Genomic DNA, 19,068 nt, shown 5'->3' on the forward strand with positions numbered 1-19,068 from the left:
GCTGTAAATGCGCTCCGTGCAGCTGCAGGCGGCTCTGGGCCAGGCGTGGCTTTGCCCTTTCTCCCTGCAGGGCTTGGCGACCGCAGGAGCAGCCGTCTCCTTGTGCCACCATCGCTGCCAGCCTGCGCCGCCGCGCCCCGGCAAGGTCGCCTCCCCTCCACCGGCACCGCGGGGCATTGCCGAGCCCCGATCAGCCTCGGAGGCGCCGGGGGGCACGAGGCCCTCACGGGAGCGGCCCCAGGTGCCGCCGCCGCCGCGCCCCAGCCCGCTCCCGGCCGAAGGGGGGTGACGTGCCGCCGCCGCGGGACACCATGGCGGAGACCCCGCCCCGCCGCGACGCGGGGACCCCTCCGGGCGGGGCCTCCGCCTCCGGCCAAAGACGCGCCGCGCGTGGCCCCGCCCCTATATAAGGGCGGCCTTGGCGCAGCGCTGGGAGCGCGGCCGCCGCCTCAGCCGCCGCCGTCCCGCGGAGCCGGCGCCATGGCAGGTCAGTGAGCGCGGCCACACCTCCCCGCGGGCGCCCGGCGCGCGCCGCGACTCGCGAGGGCTGCGGGCGGCGCGGGCCGCGCTCGCGGAGCCGCCGCGCGTTCCCCGGCCGCGTCCTGGCCGCGGCGCGGGAGCCGGGCGGGCCGCGCGGCGCCTATTTTTAGGCGGCGGCCGCTGCCAGCAGCGGGCTGCCGGGGACGGGCTGCCGGTGCCGCAGCCCGCGGGGGCCGGGGCCGCCCGCGGAGGTGGGGGGGGGGGCGCTCCGTGCGGTTCAAGGGGACGCCCACGGCTCAGCCTCGCCGCACGCCGCCTGCCTCCGCACCTGCCCGGGGCCCTGTCCCTAACGGAGGGAAGGGGCCAGCGTGGCGGAGGGGCCGCTATAGGGCCGCAGCGGCTCACAGGAGGAAACAGCCCTCTCCTGAAACGCCAAAGAGCGTGTGTAACTTCTGTGCCTTCTGATACTTTATAACGAGCAGACCCTTACCCACGCCCCCGCCCCCCCCCGCCTGGCTTTTTTTCTTCCGGATTTTTTCCCCGATTACCTTACCCGCAGCTGTCAGCGGAGTCGGTTTCACTCTCAGATCTGGAAGGCTGCGGGAAGCCTGGTGCTCTGCCTCGGTGCACGTCTCGATTAGATGCTCCTGTCTCTTTAGGAATCCTGTACTCAAAAAAAAAAAAAAAAATCAGATGCATCAGTACCTAGCTCAAAGCACAGGGGGACAGGCAAACATCTGAACTCTGCCTAGGAAAATGCTTCTGGGGGAAGCTGTGAAACCCCTGGGGCAAGCACTCTACCCCCCTCCTCCATGCTGTCAAATGAAAGACTGTTCCTAGCTCAGACCTCCAGGATGCTCCTAGGTGTGTAAGGGCTAGGGCAAAGACTCTTACTACAGCCTGTGAACTGGGCAGACCAAGGCATCTCTGAAGTAGCTTGGTTTTGCCTGGATAAATAAATTGCAAAGCTGTGCAACTGTCTTACATTCTCTGTGGTTTTGCAGCCACACTGTTACTAATAGTTCAGTATGTTTCAGGCATAACAGCGACTGCTGTGTGATCATAACCTATTGTGGAGGAAATGTTTACAGAGAATGAAGAAGGGGAAGAGGATGGGAAGGGAGACCCACACCACTGAAATACTTGTGGGTTAGGTAGAATGGACTACGCTCTTGCAGATGTAACTTCCATATTAAGCAGCATCTCTGGTCTTGCCCAAATGTATGGACTCATACATAACATGTCTGAATGTACTTTAGAGAAAGCGTGAAATAGAACATAGTTTATTCAAAAGTTTGGAAAGCTGTACTTAGGATGTAATAGGGGGCTTCTTAGCCTTTACTCCATCCTTAAATTGACTATTTCTCCAAGACTTTTGTGTGTGAACACTCAGTTTCAGTAAGATGAGGTGACATGGTAGAAGTATGCCCGCTAACAGTTCAATGAAAAAGACTCGTCTTTCACTGGCAAGGTCACTTTAAGAATTAGTCTTATAATGCTGGAGGAAAAAAAAAAACAAAACAATGTTCAGATGAATCCCCCTTTGTCTACCATGGATTTTTAGTGGGCTGTCTGTCAGCATGGAGTGGCAGACTTCTATTTATTGAGTAGCTGAGGAGTAACATGCAAATTAAATAATGAAAAATGCTGCCCTATTAGGGGGATGTTCACGCCACTTAAAATGCTACACACTTGCCATTTGTACAGCTTCAAAGAAACACAAAACTGTTCTGTAGATTTGCTGAATTATATGAACTATTACAAATAGGTAGCTAAAGTGAATTGAACTTTTTGAAAAAAAAAAATCTTTACTCCTGGCATTGTAGAAGCTTTTTTGAACTTTGTAATTGACCACTATAATCTAAATCCCTTGGGACTAGTTGGTTTTGCTGCTAAGCAAAATAGGAGGTTTTGTAGCTGGTCTGTGGAGCTTCTAAACCTGGTTTGCAAAGCTTATAGGCAATTACAGTACATGACTTTCTGTCATCAGCTGTTAAAATGGTATTAAGTTAAAAAGATAGTGATAATGACTGTCTCATGGGCTGAGGAGTTGTACTAAACAACAATCTCTCTGAAAGTAGAGCAGTCGCTATTTTAATCTTGCTACTAGACTTGATAGAAAGCCTCTAAGTGCCCAGAACTGTCACTTGTCAATCCTGATCTAACCTAGTTAACTTGTGTAAAAAAAAAAAAAAAAAAAATCACAGTTGCTAAAATAAATTTGAATGTGAAAAATCTACTCTTGAAATTCTTAGGAAGATACTATTTTGTTGAGTGTCAAAAATGGTTTGGTAGAAAAGAACACACTTGTTTATAAAGCACTGTAGTTTGGAAAGGAGTACTACGTGGCGATAGTTAACAGTCTACGTGATGATAGTTAACAGCGAACTGAAGAAGTTTAGAAGTTACTTGTTTGCTTTTGTCAGTCCCACCCTGGAGTTTAAAACAACATGACAATTGGAAGAATGCAAAGCTTGTATTATATGGCCTCAATAAGCAGTATATGGCAGTGATCCATCTTAATCTATTTTTAAGATACAGCTGGAGCAGGAGATTATACTTTATAGCAACAATGCAACCTTACCTCTTTTTGCTTGAAGAGCAAAAACTATTGCTGCAAGTCTTCAATTGCTTATCGTATTCCTGGTTACTTCCCATTTAAATCTTGCATTCTTGTGATAGAGCTGCAACTGTGGGCTGCAAAAAAAGTCATCTGCAAAATCCTGAGATAGCAAAACTTAATACTGTTGTCCAAGATCTAATTCAATGCTTGCTTTTGTTTGAAAATGAAATGTAAGTTTTACGCTGCCCTAGCTTCAGGATTCAGAGCTGAACCTAGCGTAACTCCACAAAACTCTGCTGTTACGAACTTTAAACCAAATGCAAGCTCACTGACTCCCAATACTTTTAGCTTAAAAATAGTATATTAATGGCCAAAAATAAGCCTCTTTAGACCTTTTGGATTGTCTCTAACATTTGGCATGACTTATTTAACCTGTGGGCAAACTGGAACTGTTTTTCTCTTCCAACAGTCTTGACTCTGTTTTTTTTACTGCATTTTGCCATGTGTTAAGTTACTAATGGCAAGTATAGCTATGCAAGTATAATATTTTTCATTCAGACAGGTAGGTAGGCCCGACACGCAGAGTTAAAGGGCACATCTTTGAGGTCTCACAGCATGATTACCTAACAATACCAGTTTTCTAGTATATCTGTCTCAGAATAAAGTAGTGGACCATGCTAACTTGACCAAGTTCATTTCTTCCAGACCAGTCTTTTGTGACTCTAGCCACAAATGACTCCTATGTGAAAGGAGCACTGGTACTTGGTTCATCCTTGCAACAGTACAGAACAACAAGGAAGCTGACTGCACTCATAACTCCTCAGGTCTCAGATCTTATGAGGTAAGGTCACTTACATACTTCAAACTGCCACAGTTCCTGCTGATGTGAAGGTTGAAAAACAGAAGATAAATTCCTTAACAGTAGCCTTCCAAAGCTCTGGAAGCTTAACAGCTAAGCTTAGCAGAATTCAACTTATACTGTCTGGCATTCTGTAAGTTCTTCAAACATGAAACTTTTGGGTTTTGTTTTTTTTTTTTTTTCTTTTTCCCTTCCATGTGATGAGTTAACAAATACTCTGAAGTTAGAGCACTAAACTGTGACTTGATACTGATATTTCAACTGGATCTTTGCTCTTTCATAGCCCTACTTAAAAGTGTCCAATAATACAATATTGCCTGGGCATTCCTTAGCACTGCGTGTATGCATGTGGAGATGGGAGTAGGGGATCGGTATTTATTTGTCTTGCAGAAGCATTCCAGATTGAGATAATGTAACACAAGCTCTCTTGAAATCTAGCAGACACTTCAAATGTTATCATGAGAGAAGAAAATGAGCAGAACTAAAGCAGCATCAAGTATGTCAGATCGGCAGATCAACAGGCGTCTAACAACGTCACCACAGTACAGCAAATGAAATTAACAGGCAACTGCTTCCTACAGCCTCTCTAGAATAGTCTCAGTATGGAGTAGAGTGGGTGCTCTTTCCACATGTAAGAGGAGGGTAAAAAAACAATTAACTTAATAGCTCCATGAACTGCAGATGATAGGTCAAGATTCTCTACATGGGGAAGTTCTTTGGAAAAGATCTCTCAATTTATAGAGACAGTAGGGAAGTGGCTCAATAATAAATGGAGTGACTCTCCCTAGAGTCTCTTGGCAGCTAAATGGCCTTATCAACATAAAGATGTTACATACAGGAATATCCATTCTAGCCTATTAGGTGAGTGTGCTCTTTTAAGATGAATCATAAATGTGCTTATGTGTTAGTGTAAGCCAGTTAGCACTCTGCCCTTAGACCAGCAATACCTACCTACCTAGTGGTGTAACTGGAACTTGCATTTCTCACTCTGCAGCCACTAACAAGGTATGCCTTAAGTTCAGAAGCAACTGTCCATACCAAACTGTCGGTATAAAGACAGCCTTGCAAGGCAGAGTTCTAAAACTCGTTTACAAGCTCTCTGGCTCAAATTGTACTGATAATTGCTGAGCATTCAAGATACACTGTAGAATAGTGAGACTTTACAGATGCTTCATGTTTTAAGCAGCATGAGCTCCTTAAACTCTCTTGGAACTAATGGTAATGCTTTACTGATAGTAAGGCAAAGGTTGGATATCTGCCACAAAAATGTCACTACACTGTCTGAAAGTTTAAGTGTCACCCTTAGGTGAGCATGATACTGGGTCAAAGCACTGCTGTACACACTGCTATGATGAAGTGACTCTTTAAAACTTTATGGGATAAAGAAAGTTTTAGCAACTGGGTCTAGCGAGATGTCCCTAACAGTCACAAATCCTGAACAGTGTTGTCATAACTATTGCATAAACTTCTGTTTCAACTGTTTAGGATTCAGCTACTATCCTGCTCAAGCTACTCTTAACAGCTTCCCATTTCTTAATTGCCTGCTCAAAGTAGACTGTTAACTTGCCAAAAATCAGAGTCTGTCTGGAAAAAAAAGAACCTGTGTGGAAAGTTTGTACTACATAGCCATGACCTACTGGACTTGGTAGCAATGCCAAGTAAAGCCCAGTTTGTGAAACAAAAAAACCCCAAACAAACTTCTTTGTTCCCCAAAACGTGCCCATTACAAACCAGAAACCTTGAGGCAGACAGTTGTACTTTTGCATTCCAACACATGCAGCGCCAGGTTCCCTGTTGTTTCCCTTCTCTTTATGGAATCTGTCATGTGGTATGGTGCTGGAACAACAAGAGAACTAAGTCTTGGCAATTGACTCTTTCCACAGGAGAGTGCTGGAAAAAGTCTTTGATGAAGTCATATTGGTAAACGTCTTGGATAGTGGGGATTCAGCGCACTTGGCGTTAATGAAAAGACCTGAGCTGGGTGTCACACTAACAAAGCTTCACTGCTGGGAACTGACGCAGTTTTCAAAATGCGTTTTCATGGATGCAGACACAATGGTAAGTGGTCATGTCTCATGGCACCTCTTGATGAGCTGGTGTGGGGATTGTTGGATTTCTTTCTCTGTGGGTTGCTTTTGGTTTTGTTGTTTGGCGTTTCTTTGGGGGGGGAGGCACACGATGGTGGTTTGGATTTTTTTTTTAGGAGGAGGGGTAATGGAGGCCTTTTTGCTATTTGAACTAGTAACTCTAAAAATGTATGTGCCTTTTTTATCTAAATTAATTGTAACGTAGTCTGTGGGGACTGTCTCCGTTAAGTATTGTCTTCCATAAGACAACAGCATCAATATGAGAATTTTCTTTCATGTTTTAATAGATTTTGACATCCACTTTAAAACATGATATCCCAATTCCTAATCTAAAAAACAAAACAATTTTTTACCCCCTTTACAACTAGGTTTTGTCAAATATTGATGAGCTTTTTGAGAGAGAAGAGCTGTCTGCAGCACCAGATCCAGGCTGGCCTGACTGTTTTAATTCTGGAGTTTTTGTTTACCGACCTTCCATTGAAACATATAATCAGCTGTTACAGTTTGCCACAGAGAAAGGCAGCTTTGACGGTATGTATTACTTTGTGTTTCAATATAAGTTACAGCAAAATGGTAATAGTGATTGGGCTGGCTCAGTAAATACATATGTGTCATGGGGATGCTGTATGATAGAATTCTGAACTCCATGTAACTACACAAAAATTATATCCTTCTCACAATAGAGGCTATCATTACAATATGTAGTAAAACTACTTTTTTCAGACTTCACGAAATAAAAAACCTAAGAGTTTGGCTTCCAAACTAGCCGCTGTAAGCATTAGCAGCATAGAATCATGTAACAAGAAATCTTAAGATGTAGCAAGCACAGTGCATGCACTAGCAAATGAAACTGCAGTACTATGCTTCATGCATTCCTAACGCTCCAGGCGTGAATGTTCTACGCTAACTCAAGTTGCTGTGGAAAAAAATAGTACTGATCAACTCGCGTGCAGCCTCAGAGAAACGAACATTTGAAGATGCAACTATCCCTTCATATGCTATGTGACAGCTTCCTGTCATGTAGGGTGGTGACCATCTTTTTTCCAATATCAAGTGCATGTAGCCTTGGCTGCTTCTCATAATAGATCACGTGGGATTGGCCACTGTGCCAAATTTAAGCTGGAGAAGCCAGGTTCTGCTGTTCTGTAAGTCTCCTTACCAATCCATTACCGTTGCAGTAAATGCACACATTGCTTGAAGACTGCTATAGTTAAAGGCTCCTGAATTGACTATCTCTCGTCACTAAATTTCATTATATAACTACTGTGGTACAAAACAAAGTCTAACTAGAAAAAGCTACAGAAAATTACATAAATAAGATGATAAAATGGAACCCTTAATAGAAGGTAATTAGCCAGCCCATTGACTTATCTTTCAGTACTTTGTAAAAAGTAAAAATTCTAGATGTCACTCCTAATCTGTAGAATAATCCCTGTTACTGTGTGGACTCCTATGTGTGGCCTCCTAAAGTTGCAGTTGGATGCTTAAGGCTACCATATGAATAAACTCTAGTGAAAATGAGTACTACAATGTAGTGAAGGGTCTGTCTGTACCTTGCTACTGACAAGGCAGCAGTTGGTAGCTCTGGGAGTGCTCTCAAATGTTGGGTGTAAATTGATCACCAGCTATGGCAAAAGCTGTGGCATGGTGCTGAATTGTTGCATTTAAAAAAAACAAACAAAAAATCATGCAAACCGACCTTTGTGCAGACTGACTGTTGAGTACCTCCAGGGACATCTGAGACTTGGTGATTGTTTCCTCTGAGCTCTGTGCTTGACTGCTAGCGGGGACCCCATCTTCTGAGTCTAAGGTCCCTGTCCTTTAAAAGAACAGAACTGCTTCCACAATATACTTTCTGACTTGAAAGCTAAAACCACACAATGGTGAAACTTCCTCAGTGTCCTAAACATGAAGCAATTGTTGCAGCTCTTAACAGCAAAAGTGGTGGGTTAATGGTTTAGGTACTGAATTTCTAGAACTGTAATTTGTATTTCAGCTTTAAAATTTATTCAATTTTTATTAAATGGTAGCACTGATCTTAGTGAGACCACGGAGACTTACACTACCTGCATAAGCTGCTGCTGAGCTAATGAACTTGGTGGGGAGAAAGGGGATTTAAACTTAAATTGGTCTAGATAGTAATAAAAGTTCCTAGGAAACTTTTCATAAGAGAAACACTTGTGAAGGGTCACTGCCGTTAACAGGACACAGGCATGCAAACTCAACAAACTACCAAGCTATGCATAATTGAAATCAAGCTCTAAGCACCTCATTTGCAGTAGCAGTAGCTAAGGAATACAAGACTTCCCAGAGTATTTCATATTTATAACAGCAGACAGATGCCTCTTGTGTAATAGTGTTGTCCAGAAATGGTAGAGTGACAGATTACTATTTTTGTCTGTTTGAACTTCACCTATCTAGATAATGAGGAATACGTCATGCAATAATTCTAGATACCATCTAAAAGTAGTAGAGTGGGGGGGGGGGGGGAAATGTTTGGTTTTAAAAGAAATCTGGTAGTACTGATAACTTAAAGAACATTGAAAATAATTTGAGTGAAAGTCCTGTAGAGTAAGTTAAATACATTGATGCTGCCCCTTCAGTTATGAGCTATAAGAGAAGACTTTCTTCTCTTTTAGGTGATCTTACTGTTAACATACGCATTCTTAACACAGCATTAAGTTAGAAGTTAAAATGAAACATAGCTGAGTAAAGACCAGAGGACTTGTCTGGTTTCTTTGACTATGTTCTCTTGTGACAGGCACAATTTCTTCAAAAGTGCTTTCCTTCCTTTATGGGTTGAGAGGCAAGTCAGAGGTCTGAGATCACTGGACTGAGTCTCTAGGCCATTTCTCACTCTGCAATCTGCATGTATGCTGACAGCTGTAACAGGATACTTTAGAATTTATATGTCAGTGTACTGTCTGTACATCTAAGTTTATGCCCAGTGTTTAGATACTTCAGTTGCAAAAAGCAAATTCTGCTCAAACAGCAGTGAGGGTTCAAACCTTAGTACTACCCTAAATCTAATCATAGGCCAATTAAAAAACTGAGTCAGCAGAGACTGAGTGCTTTAGAAAATTAAAGACTAAAATAAAACATTCTCTCTTTCCTAACTAAGCTATCCATTTACCCACTCTTTAGCAATGCTATTTGTGCATGCAGTTACAGGTGAAGGGAAGACAGCAAATGAAAGTTGAGGGACTCCCTTCAATCTCCTTTATAAGAGGAACTATTAGCACTTAAAGATTTAAGTATACTCACTGCAATAAAGAATGAATGGATATAACTAAGTAGGCTTTACTTCTCAGTAGCTGCTTATAAACTAGTCTGTCTTGGGCCAGAGGCTGGGTTTTTTTTAACTACACTACTACGGACATACCAAACAACTTCAGACTCATTTGACCTCACTACAACCTCTGCTTGCAAACTAAGAGGTGACCCCTCCCAGTACAGTAGGTCTGGCCATAAAACTTAGATTGTTATTCTCACTTAGGGGTTAGTCAGCAGCTTTTTAGTACAGAACTAGGAATGCCTATTGCCTGTTAATGGGATTTGATGAAGTTTTACTAGAGTTGTCACCAAGACTGAATGTGCTTTCCTTATCATATCACAGTGTAGGTAGATGCATCCACTGCTGCAGGTCTAACAGACCACTGATACCCTAACTCTGGCATTGAGATGTTGGTCATGCATCTGTAAGCATTAGTAATAAAACTAATTGTTGGCAGTTGATCTTCTGAGCTACAGCTTTACTGAAGCTGAACAGTACTCAATTATCAAGTCCAGGTTTTTGGTGTCTTGTATGGCTTGAACTTAAGGTGTAAAAGAAACTGAATGGCAGGGTTTGTGAGCAACTTGCTATCTTTTAGCAAAAGTAACCCCACACATACTACCTTTTTCATTCTCTGCATTTCTGGCATTTTCAAAGGCTGAGAGGTTTACACGGTTGTTCACAAATACAACTCTAGTGCTCTATGCCAAACTCCTACTGGACATGACAACCGCATTACCAACTCTTGATTAGTGAAGTGATTGAAAAGGATCCTAAAACAGCTATCTGATGCTTGTAGCCTGTTAATGCTTTCTCTTTCAGGTGCAGATCAGGGGTTATTAAACACCTTCTTCAGCAGCTGGGCAACAGCAGACATGAGCAAACATCTACCATTTATTTATAATTTGAGCAGCACTTCTGTATATTCCTACCTTCCAGCATTTAAAGCGTAAGTTCAAAATTCTAAGATGACTTTCAGAGCTTACATAAACTAATTTCTTGTAACAGAATGAATAGGCACGATGTGAACTTACACAGGTTTTCTAAAGGGAGACCATTATTGTCACTAAAAGAAGGTGTAACAGTTTCTACTCTTTAAAAAAAAAAAAAAAAGGCGGAATTAATGCTAGTTAAATGAATCATCTCATGATAAATGCAGAGAGAAAGCTGTATCTGCAGCTTAAAACTAATCCCTGGTAGTAACACTGAAGTTGATGTGGAGTCAGCACATTTGACAGGTCACTTGCAAAGGGAAGAACCAGTACTCCAGTATGGGATACTGTCTGTCACAGCTCTAACCAAAGGCAGTAGCCCTTGAATGAGCTCTTGAATCAGCCTGAGCTGAACTTCAGCATGTTGGTGGTGGTATTGTTCCCACCTGCATAACTTGCCCTTTCATCACTCAAATTACTTAGGGTATTTAACAACCAATAGTTACAGTTCATCTAATCAACCTATACCATTCAAATAAACATGGTGAACAAAGACTTGTATAAAGCTAGAATTCTCTCCCAACAATCTTTCTAGATGTCAGACAGTTCAAGTAATAGCAAGATCGAACAAAGACTACAGCCAGCCACCATACTATCGCACGTTTCCTGTGTACAGAAAACAACTGTATCCTCCCTAGCTAGCAGCATTAGATTTGGCGTGTGAGTAAACCGTATGTCAGTGGCAGGGTCACTCAAAGTGTTACAGCAAACACAGGCGGAAGGGGAAGAAGCATGGGAAGCTGAAGCGTTACGCAGAAACTGTTATTAAAGAGCTGCAGAAGTTGGGGGGGGGGGTGGACGGAAAGTACCAATTGCATAAAACCAATCTGATCTCTGAATGACATCAGGTTACTAGTGTCTAAAGCAGCAGCTAGCATAAGCAGGACTGTTGCTGGCTCAAGATCAAACTATGTCTTGTGATCAGAATACCACTGAAATCCTGTCATGCTAAAAGTGGAACACTTATTTAAAGAAATACATGCAAGCCTAAGAATGACTAAGTAGTTGGATAGCATTTGATAAGCTAACATCTATTGTAAAGTATGTCCTCTTTCCATGGCTGGCTGGTGGCTAGTCACATGACCTTAAATTTACAAATGACCTTGTTGCCACAAAAGACTAATTGGATCTGGGGGCTCCTGACAAAATTCCATTTAACTGATTAGACAATTGATTCAATTGAACTCAGCAGACCTTCAAAAGCAAAATGCTGGAAGTGCAGCCCTCTTAAGGAGAATGCCTTGCACAATAGGTGGAACAATTTCCCTTGGTTAGATCAGCAGCTACACTCCTGATAATCAGCAGTTGGAATAAAGTAAAATGTAAACCTACTGACATCATTAGCTAAGTTTTTTGCAGCTTTGTACAGCGAGACTAGATTTCACAGCAGTCTCAGTAATCCTTTTTCCAAAAGAAAATGCCAATTCATGACAAATGCTCTCTAACTTCAAAACATTGATGAAGGACTTTTCTGGGAGATGGGGAAAGACAGATTAGTTGCTGAGGCCAGTGTGGACATAAAGCTTCCTAACAGTTGAGCTTAAATGTCAAAAGAAAGTATTGCAGATCTAGAAAGGATCTAGAAAGCAGATATTAAAAACATCGTAGAAGCGTGGCATCTGTCAGCTGTTGTACAGGTCTTAAGCAGACAGAACACTAGCAATACACTTCTCCATTTGCAGCAAGTGTAACATAACACTTAGGCATTCTGTAGCTTAACTAGCCTTGATTTTTAAACAATGACAAGTTTCCTCAGAACAGCAGCAGCCTAACATGAAGAAAACTCACGCTGTTAAGTAGTGCTGTGACAGCTAATAAAACTAAGGTAGTCCTCTTATGCCAGATCTTGACATACGGAGTTTAAAGTTAAAGCCCAAGAACTGACCTCTTGAAGACAGGTGGTTTTTTTCTTTCTTGCAATTAGTGCAAGTACTTGACCTTGTTTCACATGCACATAGGTTTTCATTCTGCAATAAGATCAGTTGTGTTCAAAACATTGAACATAAATATTGAAATACAGTCAAGGATCTTAACATAATACAAAAACCCCCACCCAAATGCACACTACCTTGTTTCGAATATTCTGAAGTTTCTGAAACGCAGCTGCGGTCTCCATGTGTAAAACTCCTTAAACTCTGGTCAAAATGATCAAAGTGTGCTTTACAATGTTAGACAAACTTGTTTGGCATTATTATCCATTTTAATCTTACTATGTTGAGAAGAAATCCTAATGTGATGCAAACTGAACTAGGTGAGACTCACTGTTACTAGAGAGACTGGTATTGCTTGGTCACAAAACTGACTCAAGCTGAACTCTAGTTCTGGAACCATAGAAGAATGGAAGACTGTCCCTTTTAGTGTTAAGTTCTTTACTTCAAAAGGGGTGCCTATCATCCACACTCTTAATGCAAAAGAACATACTGGTAACATCTGGGACAAAGCTAGAAGTCCATCTTGAAAATGAGGTTAAGTTTTAAAAAGAAATTAACAAAAAACCCTCCCACCATCACTACAAAACCCACCCATGGCTAAATGAAGGTTATTTAGAAAATAACGGCTGGTTGTCTAAAACAACCCTGCTGCACCAAGATCAGAAGTCCTCTGAAATGTGTAGGTTGTACAAAGCTATTATTTTGCAGGCATAGTGTCTTCCTGCAGCAGGGCCTTCCAATGATTCTTTTCTATAGGGCTGTAAACTGAAAGGGTAACTCTAACACTGACCCTTCTCTACATAATGCTTTTAATGGCTAACTATCTGGATCACTGACTTTCGAGTAGAATCTTCTTCACTTTTAAAACCAGTTCCGATTGCAACGGCTGCTTGAGACTGCTCTCTCCTGAGCTATGGACATCACTCTACCTAAAGACTTGAGTTGGCTGTAAGTACTTAAATAGCCCAGACCATTTAGGTTTTGGCTGTATTCTGACTAGTGTAATGTAGAATTCCATTTGCATTTTTTCTGTTGTATAGCAATGCTTTCAGTCCCAGTAGGCATTGTCAGTTTGATCATTTTGTGTTTAGCCATATAAATATATTCATATTTCTGTTCTCTGGACACCTACAGAAACTACAGATTAAAAAAAAAAATGATGTCTGCTGGTCAAAATTCTTGTTTTCTAGACACCTGCACAAACTGTGGGTTCTAACATTTTCTGTCCAACAGGTTTGGTGCAAATACTAAAGTGGTGCATTTCCTGGGAAGCACAAAGCCATGGAACTATACATATGACTCCAGAACAAAAAGCGTAAAAGGCAACATGGACGACCCTAAAACAGTTCACCCAGAATTCCTCAACATGTGGTGGCATACCTATACAGCTAATGTTTTACCATTACTAGAACAGCATGGAATTGTTAAAGAAACTACTACAGGTGTAAACATGGTATGTGCTTTAATATTCTTGTAGAAACTGCCTAAGTATGGATGACAGGTTCTTTACCATTCCACTGATTTCCCTTCTCTCTGTCCAGCTCAAAGCATGGGTGTGGTTTAGTTTGTGGGATGCAGGGTTTCTTGGTTTTGTTCTTTTAACCTTTGACAAATAATACTACAGAAGAGAAGCACGCTATAGTGGTCTTGAATGTATCTGTCTGCTTGCCTAGAACAAATGGCACACTGGAAATTACACTGTAGTAACTTCTTTAATATATACAGAGAAGGGGCCTAACTCTTAATGTGTTGCAGCTAGTAAGGTTCTCAAGCAGAAGAACCCAGTTCAGCATGCAATATGTACATATAGATCTTGCATGGTGAAACAAATCTAGGTAAGTCTAGGATAACTAGAAGATGAATACTTAAGTAGACTGGCAGTGATGAATCCCAGTACTTATCAAAGCCAAAGTAATGCTTCTAACTCTAGTTCTCATTCACAGAGTTTAGTAGTTTGCATAGTCTTAGTACATGGGCCAGTTTAAGTTCGCAGCCTTTCTAAGACCACAGTTACTGATCTCTTAAGATGTGCTTTGCCTTGTTAATCTTGCATCTTTCTAACGAACTATTTGCAGCTATCGGGCTTGGTCTATACTCTGGCTTTCTCTTGTGGCTTCTGTAGAGAGGTATGAAGAACTTAAACTTTTCTTTTTTTTTCCCCTCCCTGCTAACTTCTGTAACTCTGCTTTGTTATTTTGCTAGGAAAGCTGCACAATCCCTGCCCATTGGCAATGCTTGCTGCTGCGCATGAGAACATCTACTTCGTTGTCCCATTCTATGGCCTGTTGCTCACTTTAGCTATGCAAAGTATTTCTACATTTTTACTCTGCCTTTCCTTTTAGGCAGAGGTTACAGAGGCAGTGTCCCACATATCAATATCAGCACCATCACCAGTATTACCAACTGTATCTTCAGAAGAACGCAAGGAACGGTGGGAACAGGGCCAAGCTGACTATATGGGAGTGGATTCCTTTGACAACATCAAGAAGAAACTTGATACCTACCTTCAGTAGAAATACCTGTCTCAAACAGTGGTGATACAAGGACTTGTTCCAGAACTAACCGCTAGAAAGGTGTAGATGGTGGTCAGTTACACTTGCTAGTAGCTTGATGAAAAACTTCTTGGCTGAAGGCCGCTGCAGTGCTACAGGTGAAGACCGAGCAAAAGCTTAGGAAGCAGAATTCCTTGGGCCACCTATAACTGCCCAATTTCCAATTCTCCCTACTAGATAAAACCAGGTATTTTCAGCTTAAATTTTCTTCTCTTGTGATCAATTGGCTCAACATATTCCTTGAAACTGGGTTTGTTACCTCACCTCATTAAGGTGATTAGCATTGATTCCTTTGCTTGCTGTTTTAGATGTAAAATCTTAATTCATGGGATTGTTCATACACTAGAGTGGTAGCCATTCTGCTTTACCATAAATGTATTAATGACACTGGGATACACACAGATGTAACAGTAATAGCACTGCTTTGCTCTTCCAGTCACGACTGCACTGAAGTTTTGACCAGGTTCTTACGCGCAGTGCCTACAGCATGGCAGAATGCGTTTTTCAGTTCTGTATACTACGGGAGTAGTAAACTGAGTTTTATCTGTTACTCGCGATGTTGCACTTGATACAAAAATAAAAAGTTGTCATGCATTTCTGGCATCCCGTGAGCACTTAAAAAGGGAGCTCTGAAGCAGCCTAACTAAAATATTAACAGGTATAACCCTTAAGCTTTGCTAATGCTACTCTAGCTACCATTAGCAGATGTCCAGCTTGTAGTTCTGTAATTATTTACAGAGTATATAGTCATTTGCCAGGGAGCTTTTCAGGGCCAATCCCCTTGTTAGCTTGCTCTAAGTATAGGATAGGGCTGTGGAGGAAGCACTTGCTGAAGCTACTCACATAAGCAAGACGGAGCTTGGGAAGAGGGAATTTTTATTGCGGTGACTGAAGATCATCCCCAACGCAAGTCCTGTACACTGTGAACTTGTTTTTAAACACAATATAACTCTACCTACCCTGATTAGGAAAACTACTCTTTCCATGTGTGCAGAGAGTGAAAGAAAGTGCTTCGTTGCCACACTCAGGCTACACATTGTATTCTAAGACACACAGAATAGCAGTAAAAATACCAGAACAGCAAAAGCGTGAAGACAGAGATTGGCTGTTATCTGTACTAATTTCAGATCCGTCCTTCAGCCAAAAATCTAAACAGAACCAAATTACTTAGTGTCCTGGCTTTGACAGCTATACTGTGTACTAGTCCAGAAACACTAAGAAAATATTATTTCATTATTTCCTAATAAAGGAGGACTTTGGCAGGAAGCTACTGAGAGTGTTGAACTTTTAGCCTAGAGATAAAATAAACAATCAACAAGCTCTCACCATTTGCTGGTAAAGCAGAAGATGTAATCTGGGTATGATAGTTTGTTTTAACTTGTTTTTGTTACTTAATTGCTCTAAGATTCCTTGGTCACTATTTAGCAAAAATGCTAAAGATGAGGTGCAAATCAAAGTCGCTTGTAGCTATTTAAAAGCTACACAGCATCTGAACTCCCACTAGTAACTAGCCCTTTCCTGTGTGGGTTTTTCTTTTGCTGTGTTGGGTATTTTTAACAGATAAATTTGAAGTTGTGTGAAAGCAGGAGGGGTTACCAGTTACAATCTGTAGTGACAAAAGTATACTTTATCCAACAAGTACAAATATTGGAATTCTGCATGCTCACTAAATATTCTATGGAAAATGGTAAGATACTCTCTTGAGGACAGCTAAACAGTCTTCATTTTGCTCCCCTTGTCTGTATTCATACATTCTGTACTAGAGAATAGGCATGTTACTTCATTTTAAGCTTAGTTGAAGAGAACTGAAAGTATAAAAGCATGAGACTATACCAACCTGAAAATTTGCTTTAGCATGTAATTTTTGTTAAAGTTAATACAAGAAGATAAGGAAAGATGCTGAAAAAGATGAAAACCTGCATGTTTGGGGTTAAAGAATATAGTTAGTAAAGAAAGAAACCTGTAAACCAATTCTGTCCTAGCCTCTGTGACTCATACTATGGTCAATTGTTTACCCACAGCCTCAGGAAAGCAAAAGGTATGACATCTATACCAAACTCTATGCAGCTTATTTTCAGTAAAATGACCTTTATGTCATTATCTGCTACTACTTCCTTCATAATTACTGCAGGCGGCATTTGCAGAAAAAAACAGAGATCCCTTTTTATCCCTTGTAATAGTATCACTTGATACATCAGACAGTTTTCTGCTCTAAACTGTAGGTACTCAAAGCAGTAGCTGAATTAAAGCACTATACTCAAAACATGTTTATGCAAAAGAATCACAGCCCTGCTTAGATTGCAACTCAAGTACTGGAATTCCATTTGCCTTTAAAAAGCATATAATCTCAAGTGTTCCTTAGATGGTGACAACTCACAGCATTTTTTTTCTCATTTGCATCTTAAAAAAAAAAAAACAAACAACCCAGAATGATAGACTACTAACTTAATCTTTGGAAATAAAAATGTTAAGTTTATAATTCCAAAAGCTCATTTTTAGAACATGCCACAGAACATACCATTAGAACTCCAAGAAAGAGAATAGCAGTAGCCAAAGACTACCTACAGCTCATGAAAAGCAAAAAGAAACCCCAAACAACCAGAACACCGTGGTTTTTAACCACCCGAGTAACAGAACAGCTCCATCAAATCAGACAGGACTTTTATGCTCTCAGCTTTGACCTTTTAACTGTTCTCTCTGATACATGAATGGCTTTCCTGGGAGAGACCTTAACTAGCCATACAGCCTAGTACTAACTCCACTAAGTTTTTATTTGGCTTTGGAACATGGAAACCATCACCTAGTAGAGGAACAATGACAGTAGTACTTGTTTTCATAATCATAACTCAGCCACTCTGCAAAAAGTCAGCATGTGTTAACACAAGTAAAGATGTAGCTTGACTAGCCATTGAAATGGGTCTCTTCCTCATGGAATTTTAACTCAGAAAATAGGAAGAATGACACAAAGCCAAATCTTATTCATAATCAGGAAGTATTTCTCCAGCTTATCTCTAAACATCAGAATCTGAACCGCAAAAATGCAAAGAAAGTTTAACTTACATAAACCCTATGCAAAAAAAAAAAAATTAAATCAAGTGTAGCTCTGTTTTCTTGTTTTGTCAACTTTCCAGTGACAACCAGTTCCTGGGGTTCACGCTGTCTTCTGTTATTCGTGTCTTTTTAATTCTTTCTCTAACAGACTTAAAACACACTTTTCTCCAGAGCCAAGACGCTGGCTCCCCCAAAACTGCATCAGCTTGTTAGGTTACCTATTTTGAATTCCTTTCTCACTCCTTCTATTGGCTCACTCTTCTCCAAATATCAGACATGTTCGCTTTCTTTCTCAGTCCTTTTCCATTTCCTGTGTTTGCAATCCATCTTATAGTCAGCTGGCTGGTATTCTATATAAGAAAAGGTGGAAGGCATTAGAGGCAAATCAGTTTCCATTTCTCTGCTGCCAAATACACTTCCTGAATCTAAACCTAGAATCTAAACAGGACCTAAACACAGCAACCTCTGCCTCCAATTCTAAATCTGAGTATTACAGGGAAGGCAGCATAGTGTTAAAAAAACACATAAGAGAAGACCAGAATCGAATGTAAAGAGATAGAAGGAACAGACAAAAATATTCAATTAATACTCAACTGAGATTCTTCAGTGCTGTTTATTACTTTGCGGTATGTGAACACGAGTAGTTTACTAAATTATTCCTCTATAAATCAAGACGCATGCAGATCAGCGTTCCATGAGGATGTATGTATGGGACTGGAAAAGCGCTTAGCAGTGCAAGAACACTCTTAGAAAGCTGGCAGCTATTAAAATAATTTCTTCTGTTTAATTGATTTTGCAAGGGCCAACTGATTCACTGACGAGTGGGTTGTGTTCTGCTTCGCATATAGCACAGCTGCACTGTTCAAAGTATGTACAGAAACAACTAGACAGCGTGGTATCAATACAAGCCTACGATTCTAGCATTTTATCCAAATCACAAAACCTTCACTTTTACAAAAATCAGTGGAATTCTGTTTAAGGGAAGTAAATATTAAAAGAAAGTGGTGTACAAATTTAAGTACTTAATTTTTACTAGCTCCTGGGAAGTAATCAACAGAGGAACTCCCTGCTGCACCTGTGTATTATTCAGAAATAGTGAAAAAAAATTTAAAATATTGAATTAAATACCATCTTTGAACATAGTCTGCAAAAGTAAGAATTCCTTATGAAGTGATCACTGACCACCTAATCTGAAACAAACAATCCAGATGATCTGTTTTGTTATCAGGAAACATTGAGATTGAAACATGAACCTAATTCATTTCTTAAGGATTTTGTC

At 41.0% G+C, this 19,068-nt stretch overlaps 1 protein-coding gene across 1 annotated transcript; it reads left to right on the plus strand.

The window, feature by feature from the left end:
* The first annotated feature begins 90 nt into the window (after positions 1 to 90).
* Positions 91 to 16,709, plus strand: GYG1 (glycogenin 1). Its single transcript, XM_068406062.1, has 7 exons — positions 91 to 487; positions 3,749 to 3,884; positions 5,786 to 5,960; positions 6,358 to 6,520; positions 10,086 to 10,212; positions 13,420 to 13,639; positions 14,529 to 16,709. Exons 1-7 carry the CDS (start codon positions 481 to 483, stop codon positions 14,697 to 14,699), a joined length of 999 nt encoding a protein of 332 aa, XP_068262163.1. The 5' UTR covers positions 91 to 480; the 3' UTR covers positions 14,700 to 16,709.
* The last annotated feature ends 2,359 nt before the right edge of the window (positions 16,710 to 19,068 follow it).

Source organism: Nyctibius grandis, chromosome 8 (genome assembly GCF_013368605.1).
Source record: "Nyctibius grandis isolate bNycGra1 chromosome 8, bNycGra1.pri, whole genome shotgun sequence".
Taxonomy (NCBI): Eukaryota; Metazoa; Chordata; class Aves; order Nyctibiiformes; family Nyctibiidae; genus Nyctibius; species Nyctibius grandis.